Genomic DNA, 10431 nt, shown 5'->3' on the forward strand with positions numbered 1-10431 from the left:
TACATGTCTTTCCTTTTCTTAGAACTAGATGACTTCTATTTCCCTTAGGATTACATCAATTTCCTAATCTTGTCCTTTACTACATGTATTTCCTGTTCGTAGAACTAGTTGGAACCTAATTCCCTTTAGGAATACATGCTAGGCTTTCCTTATTCTAACCAAACATGTTAGAGACTATCTTAACCTCAATGTTGAAGTTAATCCAACAGAGACGATGTCTTTAGAAATTCATGTCTGTGGTTCCGTAGGTGAAAGGGATACGGGGCTATTTTACGGGATTTCCATATGGTTCCAATTGCTGCTAGCTCGAGATCTTTATCGGACAGTGTTTCCGAACTTTATATCACGTTGAACGTCGTGGCACTAGCTGCCAAACTTGCTCTTGATTATCAAGTTTTGAAATTTTATTTGAATGTCCCTTCCTTTTATTTCTACAATGTTGTTCAGAGTATTTGGCATCCTTACTTAAGATATGAGAGTCCTCCTAGTGAGCATGTAGGAAGTATAGATCATTTGGAGATGCTATTGCATCCTGAGGATAAGGGAGACATCCAAGATATTCATCGTCTCACTTCGTCTATTATCGATGATCTTAAACTACTTCGGCAACAAAGCTGCAGAGTTTCTTGCTAAGCTTGGTGAAGACCGGGATATGAAGTTTGCAGAAATCTTTGAGAACCAAAGGTTATCAGACATCGTCTTTGAAGATGCTATATAAAAGATATTACTGTTCTGTAATTTACTTTTTATGTTATATAAAAGATATTAATGTTATTTTCGCTTTGAAGACATTCTCTATGTGTTCAAAGATTGCAAGATTGCAATATTCAAGGAATGATTTTTGTATAGAGTTTGGAGATTCATTTCTCATAAATCTTGTACAGTATCAATATCAAACCATAACTTCCTCTGAGAAATTAAACGATACCTTTAATGCCAGTTGATAATGAAATCTCACCGTTTTTATTAATAATTCATAGTATCAAGCATTTAACTCACCAAATATAATCCCTAATTCTCTGTTGAAGAAGGATCAAAACTAATAAGACGATCCGCAGGTGTCTCCCAAGCTTTTACAACAACAACAGCGTCAAACAATTTAGGTGTTCCATTTTCCATTGCAGAAACCTTCAAAAAGTACTGCATCCCTGCAACAACTTGCTTCTGACCTTTCACAACTTCTTGAAATGTCAAACTTCCTTCTTCGCCTTTCTTGAATTTCAGATTGTACTCATCAACTGAAAATTTACCCAAATCTTGAACTTCTTTGTTCGTTTTCACATCTTTGATTTCAGTTATTCCTCCTGGTAGAGCATTAACAGAAGAATATGATAAGAAAATGACGAATAAGAGGATGGAGATAGTGAGAAATGAAGAAGAATGTGGTGCCGCCATGGATGGAATGCGAATGGAGAGAATTAATTTTTGGATGGATTTTTTAGGGTGAGAGTGGAGAGGGAATTTATAGACAGACGGAGTGTTTTAGAGAGAGAATTTATTGAAATCTTCCGGAGATTTCTATGGTTTTCATTCAAGAGTAATAAAGGGGAAAGGATATCAATGTGGGTGCGTCTAAACGTGTAATGTCACTAGCAACTAATGTGATCAGACAATGTGCACCACCATCTTTCATTTTTCATGGTACAACCGTACAACTAGATTATAAAGCGTGCCACGACCACGTGCATGGCTGCATGGATATTAACTAGTATAATATCTCACAATTTAATGGAGAATAATTAACTAGTGAGTTAAGATTTAGGTGTGTTTTCTGAGAGCTGCAGCCCCACTGCAAAAGTGTGTAAATCATCACAATATGGTCATTAATTTTGGGCGTCAATCACAATATGGTCATCAAATGTTACCTTGAGAGGAGTTTAAAAGTGGAAACACTGCAAAAGTCAATACAAGACGGATTCTAGGTTGACCGAAACAAAGCACCGAGTAATGCACCATGAGGGGATCGACTCTAGGTTGACCGAAACAAAGCACCGAGTAATGCACCATGAGGGGATCGACTCTAGGTTGACCGAAATAAATCACCAAATAATGCATCATGAGGATCGGACGGTCCAGCTGTGTGTTCTTAACATTGGATAGAGTGTGGATAGGAATGGGTCCCACCATCCTCTTGTGTGATTTGTTTCCGTGAATTGATCATTTTTGAAAATACAAGATGAATTTTAGATACCTTTGACTTTTTGGAGCTGTTTGTTACTTCGTTTTCAGCGTTGTCTAATATCATGCAGTGTTTTAAACAACGTGAAGTAAATTGGTGTACATAAAAACAATGCGGAGTATTTGTTTCTACTCGGTTGTGTTTAACTTCGCGAAAAGAGGAGCTAACGATGTAGCTCACAAAGTGCTTGAGCATAGTGTTTAAGAGGGTTATGGACATGTTCGCAACCCCTTAATGTTCTAGCTGCACATCTAACTAACTGCTAGTTCTCTCTCTCGTGTACTTTTGTTTTATCTTTTTCCCTCTACCAAAAAAATTAATCACCATCACAAAAACACAGCAAACGGCCACATAAGTATAAATTTACACATACTACTGTGAACAAAAGGAATAAAAAGACAAAGAAATAGCAGTGAACAAAGGAGATAAATTAGTGGAAAAGGAAGGGGTACGTACATATGATGATTCTCCACGCCCAAGCTCCCATCCGAGAGCCTAGATAAGTCATCAGGTGTGTGTGTACATACAATTACTACAAAATCATGTTCTTGATTGATCAACTCACACCTGCTCGGTACGCGATGTTCCATCTATCATTTATATCTGTAAACAAATACTACAAAAAAGATGTACGTTTCTCTTTGTTTAATTTTGTAAGCATAGCCTGAAGAATTTCCTGGCGTTTTAATTTGGTATCTCATAGCCTGATGTATTCAAACCGGATTTTTCAAAAATGTTTCTTTTCCAAACAATTTGATCACTACTAACAAGATGATACGTAATTGAAGTATTATCGACAGGAGGGTTTGGGTTTGGTGCGTCACCCAGCGGCCAGGATACATTGGAAATTCTAACTGCTGGCTGAGAAAACCCATCTTTGCACCAAGAATGTTTCATAAAAACATAATCTTCTTTGGATTGTCTCGTGAATAACAAGTAAATCAGCATACTGTTTGGTTATCCCAAATTGTTGGTGATGATGGAACTGGAAGACTACTTTATCTTCCGGGGAAATTGAGAAGAAAAATCAACCTACTTATACCTCCGTCAGTCAGATTTCAGGCAAGCTTAGCCTCTCCACTTTGTCAGAGCCACCAGCTCTTACCCTGAAGTTCAAATTGATATGGATATACTGCAACGTCAGATTGAAGATGAAGTAAACATTTCTCCTAATGAACCTCTTCCTGACGAGGAAGACGAAGCATTTGAGTAGAGAATACAAGTTTCTAAAGACACTCAAAATGAAAAATCACATACTAATAAAAAAGAAAATCAAATCTCACCAACTTTATTAAGGATTCATAATAATTATAGTATCAAGCATTTAACACACCCAGTTACATGAAATCCAAACCATAGTTAATACTCCCTATTTCTCTGTTGAAGAAGGATTAAAACTAATAAGACGATTCGCAGGTGTCTCCCAAGCTTTTACAAGAACAACAGCATCAAAAAATTTAGGTGATCCGTTTTCCATTGCAGAAACCTTCAAAAAGTACTGAATCCCTGCAACAACTTGCTTCTGAGCTTTAACAACTTTTGTAAATGTCAAACTTCCTTCTTCTCCTTTCTTGAGATTATACTCATCAACTGAAAATTTCCCCAAATCTTGAACTTCTTTGTTTGTTTTCACATCTTTGATTTCAGTTTTCCCTCCGAGAGCATCAACAGAGGATGATGATGATAGGAAGCAGATGAATAAGAGGACGGAGATAGTGAGGAATGAAGAAGAATGTGGTGCCGCCATGGATTGAAAATGGAGAAGAACTGATTTTAGGATGGATTTTTTTGAGAGTGAGTGGAGAGGGAATTTATAGAGGAAGTGTTTTAGGGAGAGAGAATTTATTGAGAGTCACAATCTTCCGGAGATTTCTATGGTTTTCATTCAAGAGTAATAAAGTGGAAAGGATATCAACGTGGGTGCGTCTAAACGTGTAATGTCACTAGGAATGTGATCAGACAATGTGCACCATCTTTCGTTTCTCTTGTTACGTACAACTAGATTTTAAAGCATGCCACGAGCATGGCTGCATGGGTATTAACTAAAAAATCTCAAAACTTAATGGAGAATAACTAATTAGTGAGTTGAGATTTAGCAAGTGCGTTTTCTGAGAGCAGCGGCACTGCAAAAGTGTGTAAATCACCTTAAAGCTAAATATTACCATCCCAATCAGAAACATTAGCGAACGACCACATAAGTATAAATTTATGGATTATAAACAGATGTACCCCTGTTTTTATACCCGATAGACAAATGCACCCCCGTTTTTTTCACTTTTACAAATATAGACCTGTTTTGACTTTTCCATCCTAATCCGTTAATTTAGTCAATTTATCGTATTGCTGGTCAATTTCTCATTGACCGAGATGAGAATTTGAATACGCAAATTACTATTATGCCCTCTAGTTGAAGCCATTTATTAAGGAGAAGCAACAAGAACAGGCCATATCGTTCATTCCCACACTCTGGTTTGGAACAACCTATTCTTCTCTCAGCAAAATCGACAAAAATTTAGGGGTTTGTTTCAAATCAAGTTTAATCGTAGTTTGCGTTGTTTATTTGGTATTTTTTGGTGATGATATGGCAGTGGGCGAGATGGTTCTTGGCGGCGTAATGATTGGGTTGTTGTTGTTGATGGTGGTTCTCGCTTGAAGCTGCTGGTGGTAACGGTACTCATAAGTTCTTGCCGTGCTCGAAGTATTTATTTGACGGGTACTGCAGATTCAAAATTGTAGAAGCGAATTTAAAGTTCGATTTTTTTTTGGGATAAAATTGATAGTCAAATTAGAAATTGAAGGGTTTTGTCTCGCATGTGTAAATTGAAGCTTAAAAATGGTTAATTTCAGTTTGAGTATTTTCAAGGTCTTGTATAACAACTGATTTTGGGGTTTATACAGGCTATGGAGGTGTGAGGTCAACACCAGCAAAACTGCACAGGAAGTGTTTGAGAAATGTCCCAAAAGAAACAATGGTAAAGTTCTTCTTGCTTTCGTTACTCATTTCAGTAATGATAGGGTTTCATTATAGCTCATAGTGTTCCCATGAATTGATGAATTGGTTATTTAGTAAACACCTAAGAGTTATGATTCATCATCTTGAATTATGAAAACTTGGAGTTTTGTCATGCCGGTGAAGTGAGATCACTATGGTGTGAGCTCTGTAGGTGCAAGCAACATCTCAAGAAATTGACCAACATCATCAATCCACCGTTTCTAATGGTAATTGATGAACTCTTTTTTCAATTCATTCGTAGTACTGTATTTACTGTAGAATCATCTATTGGATTGTTGTGTTTTGACTTCATTGATACCATACGTATATGAATATTGATGTACTATCAATGTTGACAGAGTTGCTTATATATCATTTAATACATTTAGGAATCCTTAAGATGTAGAACAGGATGCTCCCAAGCTAGATTTAGAGTCTATGGCTATTGCAAAGAAGACGAAGGAAGAAAATATTGCATTCATTAACTAGGTGCGTGCGTGTGCCGGTGTTATATGTAGCTTGATTTACACGAATTTGCATGCAATAGTTAGTTGTTAAAGGTTAGGACGTACAGACATCAACTGTTATTCCTTGTGAATGTACATTTAGGATTCTGTTAGTGTTATGTCTGTCAGGATGTTTAGTTTTGGAGCAAAGCTATGAGATACTTGTAGATAGAGACAATATGAATCATAGGGTACGTGGTGGAGCACCATAGTTGGGATTTAAATTCAAGTATGTCAATGTCAGAACAGTTGACACAAATCATGACCTCCTGTTGAAATTAGGGCAGCAGTTGTTTTGGTCGAGTGTAGTCAGCAAGGAGGAGGAGGAAGAACAGGGATTCTGCTGCAACCACCACCTTTGACAATGGATCTTTAATCTATTGATGATGAAGTTGCCATCTCATCTCCAAGGAGCTTTGCTGAGCTGTGATGTGTTTGAACTTTGTGTTTCACCTTTTTTTTTTGTTTTGGTTCTTTTTTAATTTGACTAATTGTTATCTAGTATGGTTTGTTTGTCGTTAGGCGAGAAGAAACAAGGCAACCTGGAAGCTCATTTTCTCCAGCTGAATTTGTAAAACATGCAGGAAGAACTGATGTTTCTCAACCCTTGAAACACAACTGTGTTTCCATCCCCATTCGGATGATAAACATATACCACTGAAATTTTTGTTGATTTTTTCTTTTTTTTTTTTGGGATTTTTGACATCTAATTTTGCTTTTCCCTTTTGTTATGGATTTGGGTCTTGTTTATATGTATTTATCTTATGCATAATAGAAGGGAAGAATTAAGTTTTGCTATGTTCTCATTGTTACTGCATTACTACTAGATCTACTGTTTGGCTGTTTTTTTGTTGATCTACAATAGAGAAAACGTGTCTCCAAGTGCAATCACAGATTAATGCAAGTGACAGTAACACACAACTCTTCCATTTTGGTCTTTCTGTCGCCCAAAGTGCAAAATGATAATGTGCAATCTCTTCCATCGATCTTGTATATAGGAGAGACTATGATGTGGAACAAATGGTAGGGTGCCATGTATATAATAGAGACCATGACGCGGACCAATGGTAGGATGCCATGTGTCAAACAGATTGTGACGTGTGCATATTGGGTGTGTATACAGACTGAGTTAACCAAACAGCTTAAATCGGCGATTCACATTACTTGAACAGTTTGTTGCTTAACTCAGCGATTTAAAGGGCTAGGAAGTCTTTTTGAATAGACTTAACTGCTGACGTGGAGGATAACTCTCGGTTTACCGTTTTTTCAAAAAAACGGTCAAAATAGGAGTACATTTGTAAATTTCAAAAAAACGGGGGTACATTTGAAAGTGCACAAAAAAACAGGGGTACATCTGTATTTCACCCTAAATTTATACGTACTGTGAACAATAGGAGTAAAAAGACAGAAATACCAGAGAACAAAGGAAAAAATTTAGCCTAGCATCACCAGTCTGGACTATACTAATTCTAAGTTTAATCAGACGAAGGACCAAAACTGATGAGACGATTCTCCCGATTGTGGTTCACATAAACAACAGCATCAAACAATTGAGGTTTTCCATCCTGAATCGCAGAAACCTTCAAAAAGTAGTTCCTCCCTGAAACAAGCTGTTGCTGAGCTTTCACAACCTTTTTGAATGCCAGATTTCCTTTTTCTCCTTCCTTGAGTTTCGAATTATACTCATATTTCCCTAATTCTTGAACTTGTTTGTTAAAAAATAAAAAATTGATTTCACTTCTTCCTCCTGCCATTTGTAGTTTCTCGTAACCAGGTATTTCAGGACCATCAGAAGATGATGATGAAAAGAAACGGATGAATAAAAATACGGAGATAGCGAGGAACGAAGAAGAAAGGATACAGATAGTGAGGAATAGTGCAGCCATGGATGGGACGAGATTTGAAGACTTCAGAAGTTTTATTCTAGATAGATTTTTTTGGGAAGAAGAACGATGGAATCTTTATAGAGGAAGTACGACGGAGATATATACTGTATAACCTACAGAGGGGCCGGGGCTAAGTTCTCACCGTCGATGGTTTCCAAAAGTAGTAAAGGGGGCAGGCAGGCAACTAGGGACCCTAAACTGGGTAGGAGAAGGAGTCCGATTTCCACCGCCAGTTTTGGACATTAGCTTGTGAGATCATGATCCAACTCTCTAACTCAGTTGAGTTCATTGAAGCAGCAAGTTTCAAAAGAGTATATTCGAGAAAAACAAACAAATCTTACGGATTTTATTAATAACTCATAATAATTATAGTTTTAAACATCTAACATACCCAAGTACATGAAATTCAAACCCTGAAATCCCTAACTATAAGTCTAATTAGAAGAAGGATTAAAACTAACAAGCAAATTCGAAGGTTTCTGCCAAGATTTTACAACAACAACAGCATCATACAATTTAGGTTTACCATTCTGAATTGCAGAAACCTTCAAAAAGTACTGAATCCCTGCAACAACTTGACTCTGTGCTTTAACAACTTCTTTAAACGTCAAAGATCCTTTGTCTCCTTTCTTGAATTTCAGATTGTACTGAGTAACTGAATATTTTCCCAAATCTTGTACTACTTGGTTTGTTTTGACATCTTTGATTTCAGTTTTTCCTCCTACCAATTTTTTTCCTCCAAGAGCATCGACAGAGGATGATGATGATAGGAAACAGATGAATAAGAGGATTGAGATAGTTAGGGTTGAAGAAGAAAGTGGTGCAGCCATGGATTGAATGGATATTCAAGAAGTTTTAGTTTAAGATAGATTTTTGGGAAGAAGAATGAGCGAAATTTATAGAACAAGTTTGATGGGGAGATTTATTGTGGGAGGCAGGCACAAGTTCTGAGATAGATTGATTTCTACAGTTTTCAAGGGGGCAGGTAGGGAAGTAAATGTATGTAGATGGGGAAGGTGTGATTTCACGAGGATTTGGATCAAACAATGTGCCGCATCTCTCGTTCAAGGGAGAATCAGAATACTACTACGACTTAAGATTTACATGCTGTGAGACTTGAGATGGCATCCAGACTATCCATGGTGCAAAATTACATCTTGAAATCCAAATATAAGAGCGCCAACCACTGGCCAAATGCTTTCAAAAAAATAGACTTATTTTATGTATAAATTACACACGAAATAAGTTTATTTTCTAGAAACACAAGAGTATTTTATTTAGAATGGATTTTAAAAAAGTTCTATAAACAAAAAGATTTCAGAGTACCAAATGATTTACTTACGAAGGGGTTACCCGACGGATAATCACGACTCTCAAACATTGATAGGTCCATGTTTTCCTGTTGGGGTGGGATAGAGTGGGGGCCATAGAATTGTGAGAGGCGGGATTATCTCTCGGGATAATCGCTCGGTATCTATATTACTTCACATATGAGAAACAAAGTTTAAGAAACATTTTTTTGGGCGGCCCTATTTCCCTGCCTCACAAATCTTACAGGGTGTCGAGGTCCCATATTTTGGGTCAGTTCAGCGTACGTCGTTTTAGCTTTGTGTTTTTTTTTCAGTGAAGAACTATTGAAGTGTTGGAATATTTTCAACGCCGCTAACCAAAGGGGGGTCCTGGGGGGCATCGCCCCCCAGGCTGTGGTCGATAAAAGCCTGTTCGAAAATTTCGAATCCAAAAGACACCATTGATGTCTGTTGATGAAGGAACCTGACGTTTCGTGAATAGAAACCTGTTGGCGAATAAAAAACCTATTCCCAACAGGTGCAAAACCCTTTATAAATAGCTTCTCCCAGTTTCGTTTAACATATAAGAAAAATCAATCTGTTTTCTCTATTTCAAAAAGCATCGTCAGAAATCAGAAATCTCTTTGTGTGTTCTTGATTGAATCAAGGGGTACAAACCTTGAATTCAGTTTTCGTTGCAGGGCTTTCATTGTATCCTGAAGGCAATATTTCGCATACCTGTTGTAATCGCCAATTGTTATTGGGAGGGTAGAAATATTTGTCTAAAAGAAATTTATACAAGCCTTGAAAGTTTTGGAGTGCAACAATTTCTTCTCTGTGTCATTCATCCTTTGTGAAACCCATTTTTTTTCCAACATGAAGTTTTTTCTTTTCTTTGGATACAAAGAACTTTTTCATTAATGGAAATTCAAGGTTACATTAGGTTTTAAAATCAAAATTAAGAAAACACAAATAAACATACCGTACGAGTATACCGAGAAATCCGACAAGAGAAAGAGAAGGATTACCGATGTAAGACAAATACAAGTACGAATAAGAACCGATCAACTCGGGGGAAGAATGATTTTTCTCGGTTGTGTATTCCGACCATTTTGTTTGTTTTTCTTCTTCATAGAGATGTTCTCCAAAAGTTGGAGTGATTAGCTCAAATTTCTTGAAACTTTTGACGGAGATTTTGTCGTCAAAAGCATCATTGATGAAGATTCAGTTGCAGGAAAATAGATGATGAAGGTTTCAGTAAAGATTACAATGATGAAGGTTCTGGGAAAGTGATAAAACCACGTTTTATGGAACATGTCAACGGTGTTGACCCTATGCGTCACTCAGGTATATTTGGTATATATGATCCTTTATACGGGTCAAGTCTCTCAAGATTGTGGAGCCCATCCTAGATAACAAGTGAAGGGCGCAGCGAGCACACAAGTCCAATGGAGGCACAAGGCATTGGATAAAAATAAATTATTTATTATTAGAGGTAATATATTTATTTGGGTATTTTATTATATTTTAAGAATTTAATTATTTTATTTAGAGTTTATTTGTTTGGAATAGTATTTTA

General features: G+C 36.9%; 4 protein-coding genes across 4 annotated transcripts; all 4 read right to left on the minus strand.

Annotated features, from left to right (window-relative positions):
* Positions 1–1011: 1011 nt before the first annotated feature.
* Positions 1012–1395, minus strand: LOC113279664 (cysteine proteinase inhibitor B-like). Its single transcript, XM_026528338.1, has one exon. It carries the CDS (start codon positions 1393–1395, stop codon positions 1012–1014), a length of 384 nt encoding a protein of 127 aa, XP_026384123.1.
* A 2041-nt stretch (positions 1396–3436) lies between these two features.
* Positions 3437–4016, minus strand: LOC113277846 (cysteine proteinase inhibitor B-like). The gene has a single exon (XM_026526824.1). It carries the CDS (start codon positions 3924–3926, stop codon positions 3549–3551), a length of 378 nt encoding a protein of 125 aa, XP_026382609.1. The 5' UTR covers positions 3927–4016; the 3' UTR covers positions 3437–3548.
* Positions 4017–7152: 3136 nt separating this feature from the next.
* LOC113279665 (cysteine proteinase inhibitor B-like) lies at positions 7153–7563 on the minus strand. The gene has a single exon (XM_026528339.1). It carries the CDS (start codon positions 7561–7563, stop codon positions 7153–7155), a length of 411 nt encoding a protein of 136 aa, XP_026384124.1.
* Positions 7564–7879: 316 nt separating this feature from the next.
* Positions 7880–8529, minus strand: LOC113277847 (cysteine proteinase inhibitor B-like). Its single transcript, XM_026526825.1, has one exon. The coding sequence runs from the start codon at positions 8391–8393 to the stop codon at positions 7998–8000; it is 396 nt and encodes a 131-aa protein (XP_026382610.1). The 5' UTR covers positions 8394–8529; the 3' UTR covers positions 7880–7997.
* Between the last annotated feature and the right edge of the window lie 1902 nt (positions 8530–10431).

This window comes from Papaver somniferum, chromosome 5 (genome assembly GCF_003573695.1).
Source record: "Papaver somniferum cultivar HN1 chromosome 5, ASM357369v1, whole genome shotgun sequence".
Lineage (NCBI taxonomy): Eukaryota > Viridiplantae > Streptophyta > Magnoliopsida > Ranunculales > Papaveraceae > Papaver > Papaver somniferum.